At 38.3% G+C, this 15172-nt stretch overlaps 2 protein-coding genes across 2 annotated transcripts in view; both read left to right on the forward strand.

Annotated features, from left to right (window-relative positions):
* Positions 1 to 1884, forward strand: part of LOC107573209 (GTPase IMAP family member 2-like) — a 5882-nt gene extending 3998 nt beyond the window's left edge. Inside the window, exon 3 of the mRNA XM_016259651.1 lies at positions 1840 to 1884. Within this exon, the coding sequence (XP_016115137.1) occupies positions 1840 to 1884 (45 nt within the window). The remainder of the gene's footprint in view (positions 1 to 1839) is intronic.
* A 9702-nt stretch (positions 1885 to 11586) lies between these two features.
* LOC107573210 (GTPase IMAP family member 2-like) overlaps positions 11587 to 15172 on the forward strand; it is a 7114-nt gene continuing 3528 nt past the window's right edge. The window contains exons 1-2 of the mRNA XM_016259652.1: positions 11587 to 11613; positions 12546 to 12646. Of these exons, the coding sequence (XP_016115138.1) occupies positions 11587 to 11613; positions 12546 to 12646 (128 nt within the window). The remainder of the gene's footprint in view (positions 11614 to 12545; positions 12647 to 15172) is intronic.

Below are 15172 nucleotides of genomic sequence, written 5' to 3' on the forward strand. Positions count from 1 at the left end.
CACCACACTCATCGGCCTCATTCAGGACGGTGACGAGTCTGCTTACAGACAGGAGGTCGAGCAGCTGGCTGTCTGGTGCAGTCTCAACAACTTGGAGCTCAACACGCTCAAAACTGTGGAGATGACCGTGGACTTCAGGAGAAATCTGAAGCTGCTGAAACAGTTCTACTCTGCTATCATTGAATCCATCCTCTGCACTTCAATAACTGTCTGGTTCAGCTCAGCTACCAAATCTGACCTCAGAAGACTTCAGAGGGTAGTCCGGACTGCTGAGCGAATCATTGGTACAACCCTCCCTTCTCTCCAAGAACTGTACTCGTCCAGAGTGAGCAAAAGGGCTGGCAGAATCACTCTGGACCCCTCACATCCAGCACACTCCCTCTTTGAACTGTTGCCATCTGGTCGACGCTACAGAGCTCTGAGCACCAGAACGACCAGACACAGGAACAGTTTCTTCCCTCAGGCCATCCATCTCATGAACACTTAACAATAACTGTGGAGCACACACTATTTATTCAATCATACACTTATTAATCTAACACACATACTCAGTCTACACCTCAAATTTGCACAATATAATATACAGTACCTGTACATACAAAAACTGTCTATTGTAATATACCTGCACAACATACAATTGTGCCCCTTACCATAATCGTGAGCTTCATCTTTCAAAATAAATGTAAAGACAGAGCCCGAAAGGGGAACAGAGTCCCGTGACAGCCACAGTGATGAAGCTGATATGTGTTTGCAGTACACAAGCCACGGTTAAGACAGCTGACTCCACTTTGATGTTTCTCTCTCTCTCTTGCTCACACACACACACACACACATGATGTACAAAACTCCGCATTTGAACAGTCAATAGCAAATACTTAAACTAATAACAAAACATTAGCTGATTCAGAAGCGCCAGATTGTCATAGCAAAGTCAGAATGACCTCCTCTCCTAGGTTCACGAAACGGTCGTCCATAAAATGCATTGCTGTTCTGTTGTAAGTCATCTTAAAGATTTCTAAATCCATCTACTTCCGGAAGGCCAAATAAAGTGCTTTGGCTCTACAGCCCTGAAAGACAGCGGAGACCAGGACAACTAGATGAGCCCCAGATACAGATCCGCTGTAAAGCCCTTGTCTCAGACAACCACCGGGACAAGATCACAGGAACCAGACGAGTCCTCTGCACAATCTGACTTTGCTGCAGCCTGGAATTGAACTGCTGGTTTCATCTGGTCAGAGGAGAACTGGCCCCCCGGCTTAGCCTGGTTTCTCCCAAGGTGTTTTCTCCATTCTGTCACCGATGGAGTTTTGGTTCCTTGCCGCTGTCGCCTCTGGCTTGCTTAGTTGGGGACACTTCATTTCCAGCGATATCATCGACTTGATTGCACAGATATTATTTAAACTGAGCTGAGCTGGATGATGACATCACTGAATCCAATGATGAACTGTCTTTAACTGAAAAATGAGTGTTTTCTATTGTCACTTTGCATTATTGACACACTATTTTCCTAATTAATACTTGTAACCCTGTTGAAATATGTTCTTTAGTATAACATATACAAGTTTGAATAAATAATTTCATAGTTTACTAAATAGAGTTTAAGGTTAAAAAAGTTAAGATTCATTGACCAGCAAAGAAGTTATGATTTTGCTCAATGAGAGAAATGTCTATGGAGTAATGTTCATTTACTGTATACAGCATTTAAAATGTGAAATATTTGTTGGGTAATAATATATGTGAAAATGCTTAAAAGATGCCTGTGAGAATAGGAGGAATGAGTAACACAAATGTTTGTGAATTTATTTTATTTCTGAAAGTTTGTGTATGAGCCAATCACAGGAAAGGTCAAAGGAAAGAGGAAGTGGAGAATGCGAGGAGAAATGAGGGGAGGGAGTTTTTGCGGAAAGGAAAAGACCGTTACTGTTAATGTAATGCACCAGAAAATGAAAGTGTTCAATACGGACTCTTATAAAAGACGTTAATGGTGATAGTTCTGTTTGTCTGAGTGATAAACTCATCACAGTTACGACAGATGTAAGTTTAAGTTAGCGCTGATTTAGTGACTAGCGTTTGCATGGACTTTGCTGACAAGCTAGCGGCTAGCGACCTTGATTAGTTAAGCCTGTGTGGGAATATGAGACCGACGATGATCAAAGACCTTCCCGGAGCCGGATAGCGTTATCGAGTGTGGACTTTGCTGAGATCGTCAACGATGTGAATCTTCTCTTCAACCGTTTTCTCTTCATCGCGAATCCTCCAGTCCTGTCTTCTGCGGCTGGCGCCTTTGATCTGGTGCGCGTGAGGTTACATAATGAAGGATATGTTATCTTTGCATGAACAATTACATAACTGAGCGAATGACACTTAATGACAGTTGTCATAAACATGCATAAAAAACCTTCATATTCATGACTTCCAGTCCTGTATTCTGCGGCTGACGCCTTTGATCTGGTGCGCGTGAGGTTACATAATGAAGGATATGTTATCTTTGCATGAACAATTACATAACTGAGCGAATGACACTTAATGACAGTTGTCATAAACATGCATAAAAAACCTTCATATTCATGACTTCCAGTCCTGTATTCTGCGGCTGACGCCTTTGATCTGGTGCGCGTGAGGTTACATAATGAAGGATATGTTATCTTTGCATGAACAATTACATAACTGAGCGAATGACACTTAATGACAGTTGTCATAAACATGCATAAAAAACCTTCATATTCATGACTTCCAGTCCTGTATTCTGCGGCTGACGCCTTTGATCTGGTGCGCGTGAGGTTACATAATGAAGGATATGTTATCTTTGCATGAACAATTACATAACTGAGCGAATGACACTTAATGACAGTTGTCATAAACATGCATAAAAAACCTTCATATTCATGACTTCCAGTCCTGTATTCTGCGGCTGACGCCTTTGATCTGGTGCGCGTGAGGTTACATAATGAAGGATATGTTATCTTTGCATGAACAATTACATAACTGAGCGAATGACACTTAATGACAGTTGTCATAAACATGCATAAAAAACCTTCATATTCATGACTTCCAGTCCTGTATTCTGCGGCTGACGCCTTTGATCTGGTGCGCGTGAGGTTACATAATGAAGGATATGTTATCTTTGCATGAACAATTACATAACTGAGCGAATGACACTTAATGACAGTTGTCATAAACATGCATAAAAAACCTTCATATTCATGACTTCCAGTCCTGTATTCTGCGGCTGACGCCTTTGATCTGGTGCGCGTGAGGTTACATAATGAAGGATATGTTATCTTTGCATGAACAATTACATAACTGAGCGAATGACACTTAATGACAGTTGTCATAAACATGCATAAAAAACCTTCATATTCATGACTTCCAGTCCTGTATTCTGCGGCTGACGCCTTTGATCTGGTGCGCGTGAGGTTACATAATGAAGGATATGTTATCTTTGCATGAACAATTACATAACTGAGCGAATGACACTTAATGACAGTTGTCATAAACATGCATAAAAAACCTTCATATTCATGACTTCCAGTCCTGTATTCTGCGGCTGACGCCTTTGATCTGGTGCGCGTGAGGTTACATAATGAAGGATATGTTATCTTTGCATGAACAATTACATAACTGAGCGAATGACACTTAATGACAGTTGTCATAAACATGCATAAAAAACCTTCATATTCATGACTTCCAGTCCTGTATTCTGCGGCTGACGCCTTTGATCTGGTGCGCGTGAGGTTACATAATGAAGGATATGTTATCTTTGCATGAACAATTACATAACTGAGCGAATGACACTTAATGACAGTTGTCATAAACATGCATAAAAAACCTTCATATTCATGACTTCCAGTCCTGTATTCTGCGGCTGACGCCTTTGATCTGGTGCGCGTGAGGTTACATAATGAAGGATATGTTATCTTTGCATGAACAATTACATAACTGAGCGAATGACACTTAATGACAGTTGTCATAAACATGCATAAAAAACCTTCATATTCATGACTTCCAGTCCTGTATTCTGCGGCTGACGCCTTTGATCTGGTGCGCGTGAGGTTACATAATGAAGGATATGTTATCTTTGCATGAACAATTACATAACTGAGCGAATGACACTTAATGACAGTTGTCATAAACATGCATAAAAAACCTTCATATTCATGACTTCCAGTCCTGTATTCTGCGGCTGACGCCTTTGATCTGGTGCGCGTGAGGTTACATAATGAAGGATATGTTATCTTTGCATGAACAATTACATAACTGAGCGAATGACACTTAATGACAGTTGTCATAAACATGCATAAAAAACCTTCATATTCATGACTTCCAGTCCTGTATTCTGCGGCTGACGCCTTTGATCTGGTGCGCGTGAGGTTACATAATGAAGGATATGTTATCTTTGCATGAACAATTACATAACTGAGCGAATGACACTTAATGACAGTTGTCATAAACATGCATAAAAAACCTTCATATTCATGACTTCCAGTCCTGTATTCTGCGGCTGACGCCTTTGATCTGGTGCGCGTGAGGTTACATAATGAAGGATATGTTATCTTTGCATGAACAATTACATAACTGAGCGAATGACACTTAATGACAGTTGTCATAAACATGCATAAAAAACCTTCATATTCATGACTTCCAGTCCTGTATTCTGCGGCTGACGCCTTTGATCTGGTGCGCGTGAGGTTACATAATGAAGGATATGTTATCTTTGCATGAACAATTACATAACTGAGCGAATGACACTTAATGACAGTTGTCATAAACATGCATAAAAAACCTTCATATTCATGACTTCCAGTCCTGTATTCTGCGGCTGACGCCTTTGATCTGGTGCGCGTGAGGTTACATAATGAAGGATATGTTATCTTTGCATGAACAATTACATAACTGAGCGAATGACACTTAATGACAGTTGTCATAAACATGCATAAAAAACCTTCATATTCATGACTTCCAGTCCTGTATTCTGCGGCTGACGCCTTTGATCTGGTGCGCGTGAGGTTACATAATGAAGGATATGTTATCTTTGCATGAACAATTACATAACTGAGCGAATGACACTTAATGACAGTTGTCATAAACATGCATAAAAAACCTTCATATTCATGACTTCCAGTCCTGTATTCTGCGGCTGACGCCTTTGATCTGGTGCGCGTGAGGTTACATAATGAAGGATATGTTATCTTTGCATGAACAATTACATAACTGAGCGAATGACACTTAATGACAGTTGTCATAAACATGCATAAAAAACCTTCATATTCATGACTTCCAGTCCTGTATTCTGCGGCTGACGCCTTTGATCTGGTGCGCGTGAGGTTACATAATGAAGGATATGTTATCTTTGCATGAACAATTACATAACTGAGCGAATGACACTTAATGACAGTTGTCATAAACATGCATAAAAAACCTTCATATTCATGACTTCCAGTCCTGTATTCTGCGGCTGACGCCTTTGATCTGGTGCGCGTGAGGTTACATAATGAAGGATATGTTATCTTTGCATGAACAATTACATAACTGAGCGAATGACACTTAATGACAGTTGTCATAAACATGCATAAAAAACCTTCATATTCATGACTTCCAGTCCTGTATTCTGCGGCTGACGCCTTTGATCTGGTGCGCGTGAGGTTACATAATGAAGGATATGTTATCTTTGCATGAACAATTACATAACTGAGCGAATGACACTTAATGACAGTTGTCATAAACATGCATAAAAAACCTTCATATTCATGACTTCCAGTCCTGTATTCTGCGGCTGACGCCTTTGATCTGGTGCGCGTGAGGTTACATAATGAAGGATATGTTATCTTTGCATGAACAATTACATAACTGAGCGAATGACACTTAATGACAGTTGTCATAAACATGCATAAAAAACCTTCATATTCATGACTTCCAGTCCTGTATTCTGCGGCTGACGCCTTTGATCTGGTGCGCGTGAGGTTACATAATGAAGGATATGTTATCTTTGCATGAACAATTACATAACTGAGCGAATGACACTTAATGACAGTTGTCATAAACATGCATAAAAAACCTTCATATTCATGACTTCCAGTCCTGTATTCTGCGGCTGACGCCTTTGATCTGGTGCGCGTGAGGTTACATAATGAAGGATATGTTATCTTTGCATGAACAATTACATAACTGAGCGAATGACACTTAATGACAGTTGTCATAAACATGCATAAAAAACCTTCATATTCATGACTTCCAGTCCTGTATTCTGCGGCTGACGCCTTTGATCTGGTGCGCGTGAGGTTACATAATGAAGGATATGTTATCTTTGCATGAACAATTACATAACTGAGCGAATGACACTTAATGACAGTTGTCATAAACATGCATAAAAAACCTTCATATTCATGACTTCCAGTCCTGTATTCTGCGGCTGACGCCTTTGATCTGGTGCGCGTGAGGTTACATAATGAAGGATATGTTATCTTTGCATGAACAATTACATAACTGAGCGAATGACACTTAATGACAGTTGTCATAAACATGCATAAAAAACCTTCATATTCATGACTTCCAGTCCTGTATTCTGCGGCTGACGCCTTTGATCTGGTGCGCGTGAGGTTACATAATGAAGGATATGTTATCTTTGCATGAACAATTACATAACTGAGCGAATGACACTTAATGACAGTTGTCATAAACATGCATAAAAAACCTTCATATTCATGACTTCCAGTCCTGTATTCTGCGGCTGACGCCTTTGATCTGGTGCGCGTGAGGTTACATAATGAAGGATATGTTATCTTTGCATGAACAATTACATAACTGAGCGAATGACACTTAATGACAGTTGTCATAAACATGCATAAAAAACCTTCATATTCATGACTTCCAGTCCTGTATTCTGCGGCTGACGCCTTTGATCTGGTGCGCGTGAGGTTACATAATGAAGGATATGTTATCTTTGCATGAACAATTACATAACTGAGCGAATGACACTTAATGACAGTTGTCATAAACATGCATAAAAAACCTTCATATTCATGACTTCCAGTCCTGTATTCTGCGGCTGACGCCTTTGATCTGGTGCGCGTGAGGTTACATAATGAAGGATATGTTATCTTTGCATGAACAATTACATAACTGAGCGAATGACACTTAATGACAGTTGTCATAAACATGCATAAAAAACCTTCATATTCATGACTTCCAGTCCTGTATTCTGCGGCTGACGCCTTTGATCTGGTGCGCGTGAGGTTACATAATGAAGGATATGTTATCTTTGCATGAACAATTACATAACTGAGCGAATGACACTTAATGACAGTTGTCATAAACATGCATAAAAAACCTTCATATTCATGACTTCCAGTCCTGTATTCTGCGGCTGACGCCTTTGATCTGGTGCGCGTGAGGTTACATAATGAAGGATATGTTATCTTTGCATGAACAATTACATAACTGAGCGAATGACACTTAATGACAGTTGTCATAAACATGCATAAAAAACCTTCATATTCATGACTTCCAGTCCTGTATTCTGCGGCTGACGCCTTTGATCTGGTGCGCGTGAGGTTACATAATGAAGGATATGTTATCTTTGCATGAACAATTACATAACTGAGCGAATGACACTTAATGACAGTTGTCATAAACATGCATAAAAAACCTTCATATTCATGACTTCCAGTCCTGTATTCTGCGGCTGACGCCTTTGATCTGGTGCGCGTGAGGTTACATAATGAAGGATATGTTATCTTTGCATGAACAATTACATAACTGAGCGAATGACACTTAATGACAGTTGTCATAAACATGCATAAAAAACCTTCATATTCATGACTTCCAGTCCTGTATTCTGCGGCTGACGCCTTTGATCTGGTGCGCGTGAGGTTACATAATGAAGGATATGTTATCTTTGCATGAACAATTACATAACTGAGCGAATGACACTTAATGACAGTTGTCATAAACATGCATAAAAAACCTTCATATTCATGACTTCCAGTCCTGTATTCTGCGGCTGACGCCTTTGATCTGGTGCGCGTGAGGTTACATAATGAAGGATATGTTATCTTTGCATGAACAATTACATAACTGAGCGAATGACACTTAATGACAGTTGTCATAAACATGCATAAAAAACCTTCATATTCATGACTTCCAGTCCTGTATTCTGCGGCTGACGCCTTTGATCTGGTGCGCGTGAGGTTACATAATGAAGGATATGTTATCTTTGCATGAACAATTACATAACTGAGCGAATGACACTTAATGACAGTTGTCATAAACATGCATAAAAAACCTTCATATTCATGACTTCCAGTCCTGTATTCTGCGGCTGACGCCTTTGATCTGGTGCGCGTGAGGTTACATAATGAAGGATATGTTATCTTTGCATGAACAATTACATAACTGAGCGAATGACACTTAATGACAGTTGTCATAAACATGCATAAAAAACCTTCATATTCATGACTTCCAGTCCTGTATTCTGCGGCTGACGCCTTTGATCTGGTGCGCGTGAGGTTACATAATGAAGGATATGTTATCTTTGCATGAACAATTACATAACTGAGCGAATGACACTTAATGACAGTTGTCATAAACATGCATAAAAAACCTTCATATTCATGACTTCCAGTCCTGTATTCTGCGGCTGACGCCTTTGATCTGGTGCGCGTGAGGTTACATTCACATTGAGTAAAGGTACCACTTGTTTGTTTAGCCTGCGTGGTGAAGCAGCCATTGGGTTTAAGGCTACTACGTACCCAAGCTACATTCAGGCCTGCATCATTTGAACATTTGAATGGTATTTCACGTTAAGCTAGGTTTTTGCCGGCTATTTTATTTTCTTGGGCCCTTATGTGTTAAATGTGAATTTAAATGCATTTGTGATGAGAAAAGTGAGTTTGACCAGACATATTTAATTTGTGACTTTTTTCTTTTAAGTAAATCTGGTATATTTTTTATAAAACCTTTGTGGTTACTGACTCTGTTGATATCTTAAGTTAATTAAGAAAAGAGAGAAACTTTTGGGTTAAACGTGAAAGTGTTTATAGGAGAAAAGTAATTAAAAGACCTTTAATTTCCTGTTACAGTGTAAATATTACTGCTTAAATAGTGATTTAAAGAGGGAAAAGTATTTCCTTTAATAAGCTAGTAATTACACCCACACAAGACAAACACAGATAAGTTATTAGAGAAACCTCACTTATTTGATTGGATAGATATTTAAAGAATTCAGGATAGCCACCTCTCATTATAGTTTAGCACGCTAGAGAGGCGCTACATACTGTACAGTGCTTTGACACAATCTGTATTGTTAAAAGCACTATATTAATAAAGGTGACTTGACTCTGACTTGATTGGTCTGGTTTATTCAAAACTCTCCAGAACCCCTGATTTGACTTAATTTCTTAGACTGAATTGCTGCCAATGATAAGCTGGTCCACCTGACCACTGACACTAAGAACTGGGACACTAAAATTGAACCCATATATCTAATGTTTCATATCACACACTCCTTCAGGACTAATTTGCTTCCAAATGTCATGAATATGAAGGAGGTTTTATGCATGTTTATGACAACTGTCGTTAAGTGTCATTCGCTCAGTTATGTCATTTTTAATGCAAATATGACATTATTTGACCTAACCCTACCCTTACCCCTAACCATAGCCCATAACAAAGACATCTCAAACAATGTCATCTTTGCATTAAAAATGACATAACTGAGCAAATGACACTTAATGACAGTTGTCATAAACATGTATAAAAAAACCTTCATATTTATGACGTGTCATGTCATGATTATGAAGGTGTCATGTCAGTCTTATGCACACCCCTTCAAGTAAAGTGTAACCGAAAATCCTTATACATCACTGACCCACATGTGTGTGTATATGTATATTTAGTATTTATTTATTTATTTTTTCTGCTGTGGCATGCCACAATAGGAAAAATTAGTTTGATAAATGTAGTTAGATATTAGATAAATGTTTTTCAGTAAATCTGCAATAAAATGATTTACTGAATAACAGAATGAGTTAAACATTTAAGTTCCTTATTAAATGGATTCCTTTTAATAAATTCCTTAGCCCTACAATTGACTTCTCCTTAGTTAAAAAAGGTGCTACTGAGACTGTTCACATCACGCATCTGAAGATTTTATTTGCTACAAATAGCCAAGTACAGACATTAATACTTAGTGTACAGAACATAACAATGGTGACAATCAACCAATAGAATTTGAAGATTACAGAGAGATTACAGATACAGCTAGACATTGTAATTCTAAATTACTATATTAAATAGCGTAATTTCATGCAGAAATACAGGATGATCTTGCAGTCTGTTTATAATATTTTCAAGTACTCTTAAGATTAGAGTAAGCCCGGGACAGCACAGCATTGCTTTTCTACATTACTTTACACGCAACCAGAGTTTATTAGCAGTTCAATTATATATTTTTTGTAGTATTCTGATGTGCACAGGTTAATGTAATGATTGGTTTATGACAGAAAATATATTTAGCCTGCTCTGTATACCCAAACTAACCATAACCCTATCCCTAACACAAAAAGCAACAATAAAGCAAGGAGAAACAGATGCGTCTAAAACGTTTTGTGATCGATTCACTGAAACCACATCACTCGTTAAAAATGCACGTGTCCAAAAATATTGGAGACTGTCGGTTGCATTGAACAGAGCGTAAATAATAATAAGAATAATTCCTGTTCTTCTTGTTGATGCTTCCATGCATCAAGAAGAGGGCTTTCTCACTGGCAGTGCAGTTCGAAACAGGGCACGGTTGGCTTGGGAAAAAAACTGCAATGTAAAAGCTGTCATGCGGAACCAGAAGCGCCCCGGGGTACCGAACCCGAGACTATCTGAAGGATTGCAATGGAACCGTGAGTGTGCAGACACCTCGGACTCGGGTGCGCACGCATTCAGGAAGTAAAGTAAACTTCTTCTTTTTTTAAATTGAATGCTTGAAAAAAACAATATAAATTATCATTATTGTCAGCTCATAACAATACAACAACAGTCCAGGGTCATTCAGTCTTTCAGTCCAGAGGAAGTGCCAAGTCCTTTAGCAAAGCCATTGTTCTTATTGCTTTTACGTTCGTAGAGAACTCAATAAATTCAAAATACATTTTCATTTCAAGTTTGAATCTTAAAAAAAGAGGTTTGCACTTAGAAAATTTACATTTACACTCTAAAAAATTCTGGGTTATTGCAACCCAACTTTGGGTCAAATATGGACTAACCCAACTGTTGGGTTACATTTTTACATTACATTTTTAACCCAAAAGTTTGGGTTAGTCCAAATTTGACCCAAAGTTGGGTTGCAATAACCCAGAATTTTTTAGAGTGTATGAAAATGATATTTAGCAATACAAGCCCTCGCGCGCGCATGATCATTCCCCACATCCTCGCGCTCGCTCTTCCCTCACCTGCTCGCGCGAACACTTTTATTTTTGTCCGTCGTGGGGCGGGGCTTGCTGTTTTAATTGTAACCTCAAATGTCATTGGTTATTCCTCTTTTCCGGAAGTCAGTTTTGGACACCTGTTATAAGATGATTTATAATTCTCTTGACTTAAAACATGGCTTCATCAGTGGACCAGATACATGTGAGTTATCGTTTCATTTGCTTGTTTTATTTATTTATTTAGTCTTTATTTAATGTAATTTAATGCATTGTTCATAGAGTAGATCTTTTTCAGATACTTTATTAATAGGACGTCTACTGTTTACAAGTGATTGCAGTCTTGTGATGATAAGAGATACACACATGAACCCTTTTAAAGACTGTAATGATGCACGTTGTGTTGTACAATTCGCTGTTGTCAGCACTGTTCGCAATAGATGTAAGTAATGTAAATACATTTCCATAAAGTAACTAAATATAAGTAATCCATTTTATTTGTCTATTAGTACTGTTGAAAAATGTTTACAGTGTTACTGGTCATCTGCTATCATAATCAGTCCATTCACGATGATGTATATGAAAATTGATTCCTGTTTATGGAAAAGAAGCTTGTAATACATTCAGTCCCAATGTATTTATTTATGTTCTTATTTTTTCCTTATGATATGAAGGAGACATCTGAGTGATGTATATGTGTGTTATTGTGTTGTACAATTCGCTGTTGTCAGCACTGTTCGCAATAGATGTAAGTAATGTAAATACATTTCCATAAAGTAACTAAATATAAGTAATCCATTTTATTTGTCTATTAGTACTGTTGAAAAATGTAGGAACATTTGTGTTGGATAAAAAGCTACTTAACACTACTTAATACTTTTGAACACACAAATCTCAGAGGTAGCTTGACTCTTGTCTGGATGTTACAGGGACAGATGAGCACACATGTCTGCTTATCCGGCGGAGACGAGAGCATTAATGAAGCAATGCTGCCATCAAAGGCTTTGAGTGAGTATACTACAGAAATGAATAAAACCTCTTTTAAATCTTAAGTTGTAGTTTATTTTAATTATTGTAATTTCAAACAGAGTTATCACAGCACTTTTCTGATTCTTGATTTCTGTGCATTTGCTGCAGAGCTTTAGAGCTTCTGTGGTCTCTTCATCCTCAGTGACCCCAGAGCCAGCGAGAACATCTAGCAGTGAGGATGGAGAGCCCACAGCAGTATCCTGGAAATGGTCCAGTTCCATGGATGAGACGCTCCATCACTCCACCTCTTACTGTCTCATCAGGACCGGATGCTGCTGTGGTCTCTTCATCCTCAGTGACCCCAGAGCCAGCGAGAACATCTAGAGAAAGACCAAAAGACACTGAGGATGAGTTTGGTCAAGTTCGTCCTGCTGGTTTGCTCATACAACATCAGTCAATGGAGCCCGAGTTTCAGAAGCTTCAAAAGCATCATCAAATAATGTCATGAAGCTTCTGAAAGTCAGTCTCCCGTCGACTGATACTGTATGAACAGAAACCAGCAGGACAAACTTGACCAAAATCACCTTTTGTGTTCAGGAAAAAAAAAATTTAAAATACCCCAAAGATTTAACAGTGAGGCGAGTAAATAATGATTGAATTGATATGTTTGGATGAACTAACCCTTTAAACCCCCCAATAAGAAAAAGTAGTACCTTGAAGAAATAAGCTTTAAGAAATAAGCAGCTTTATTGAGCGTTTGAACAAAAATCACATTTACATTTATTCATTTGTCAGACACTTTTATCCAAAGTGACTTACAGTGCTCTTATTACAGGGACCCCAATCCCCCTGCATCCACCTGGAGTAAAGAGCCTTGCTGAAGGACACACCGGTGGTGACGACTGCGGAGATCGAACCAGTAACCTTCTGCTGACCAGTGCAGTGCTTTAGCCCACTAGTTACATGAGTACTATTTGTACTCATCTTATGTCATCACAAACGAGCATGGAGAACGCATACTTGTTGTTGTTTTATTGTTTTGGCGAAATAGGCTACGCAGTTGTCCTACATTCTGCTCTGCATAATATGTATTTGACGGCATTCATCACCTGTCCAGAGGGAAGTCGGCTTTCCGCTTCAAGAAAACAGTGTTTTTTGATGAGTCAGTTCAGTTGCAGTTTTGCCAACTAATTTTCAGGGGAAGTTGCAAAAAGAAGGTTGATTTGTTGCTAAAAGTTGCTAAATGACGGGATGTCATTGCGCGGTGAAGTCATTGCGTAATAGCGATGCAAAATTGTGTCACTGCATCAAATTTCAGCAAAACACAATGTAAATATGTTAATTTAGATGCGTTTATAAAATAATATAAATGCATAATATAATATTAAAATACAAATAACTAATTTTAAATACAACATTGAATTATTAAACACTTTCACATTTTTTTACAATTACAATTTAAGTTTATTTTTATTAGATAGTATTACTAGTAAAACTACTCATTCTGAACGATTATAGTTTTAAGCAGTGTATTAGTAGTTCGTATGCTAAACTCTAAGAAAAGTCTGTAAAAGTAGGGCAAAATTTTCCGTAATTATTATTCACAGGTTTTTACCTACATTTTAAATTACGCATTGTATTTTGTGTTTTCGGGTTACATGGTTACAATGGATAACGGATAATGTCCTGGAAAATTACTACCTTTTTCATTTTTCAAGATGTTTTTCTTACCGTGTACTAACTGATCAACAATCACATGTACAAGCTACTAACAAGGTGTATCATAAATGAACAATTATTCAATTATTATTATTATTAAATTAAACAATTGCTAATAGCAGCCAACTTAATTCATGTGAATTGTGTACTGCTAGGCACCTTTGGTTTCCTCTTTTTGTGTAATTTAGATGGAAAATGTGTGCTTTTTTTATCATTTGAGTCACTTATCAAAAGTTGCTAAATGTTGCCAAATAAATAAATAAAAATAGCTAAATTTGTTGCTAGGTACTTTTGGAAGAAAATGTTGCTAGGGTAGTTTGAAAAGTTGCTAAATCTAGCAACAAAATTGCTAAGTTGGCAACACTGTTCAGGTGTACTGTCTGTTATAGCATTTGCTGTGGCTAATGATGTCGTCTTCGGCTGTAACCAAACGCACGCGCAGTTTACTTTACTTCCTGAATGCGTGCGCACCCGAGTCCGAGGTGTCTGCACACTCACGGTTCCATTGCAATCCTTCAGATAGTCTCGGGTTCGGTACCCCGGGGCGCTTCTGGTTCCGCATGACAGCTTTTACATTGCAGCTTTTTTCCCAAGCCAACCGTGCCCTGTTTCGAACTGCACTGCCAGTGAGAAAGCCCTCTTCTTGATGCATGGAAGCATCAACAAGAAGAACAGGAATTATTCTTATTATTATTTACGCTCTGTTCAATGCAACCGACAGTCTCCAATATTTTTGGACACGTGCATTTTTAACGAGTGATGTGGTTTCAGTGAATCGATCACAAAACGTTTTAGACGCATCTTAATAGCGAGTTAAACGGCGTTTCTTAAAAAGCGAAAGTAAAACTCTCTGTGAGTCTGCCATTTTGTTGAAGGTCGTTATTACTTACAGAAGACATTTTACTTCGACTGTCTTGTGTGCCTTTCAGTAAGTAACACGTTTAATGTTTATATTGAACCTTCTATTGCATATGCATATCCTAGAATAAAGTTTAGTCCAGAAACATGTTCTTGGCCTCACAGTATCACTAGGTAATATGTTGGCTATATCCACAGGTGAAAATGTAGACTAAAAC

The sequence above is a fragment of the Sinocyclocheilus grahami genome, unplaced genomic scaffold (assembly GCF_001515645.1).
Source record: "Sinocyclocheilus grahami isolate Dianchi unplaced genomic scaffold, SAMN03320097.WGS_v1.1 scaffold1892.1, whole genome shotgun sequence".
NCBI classification, from domain to species: Eukaryota; Metazoa; Chordata; class Actinopteri; order Cypriniformes; family Cyprinidae; genus Sinocyclocheilus; species Sinocyclocheilus grahami.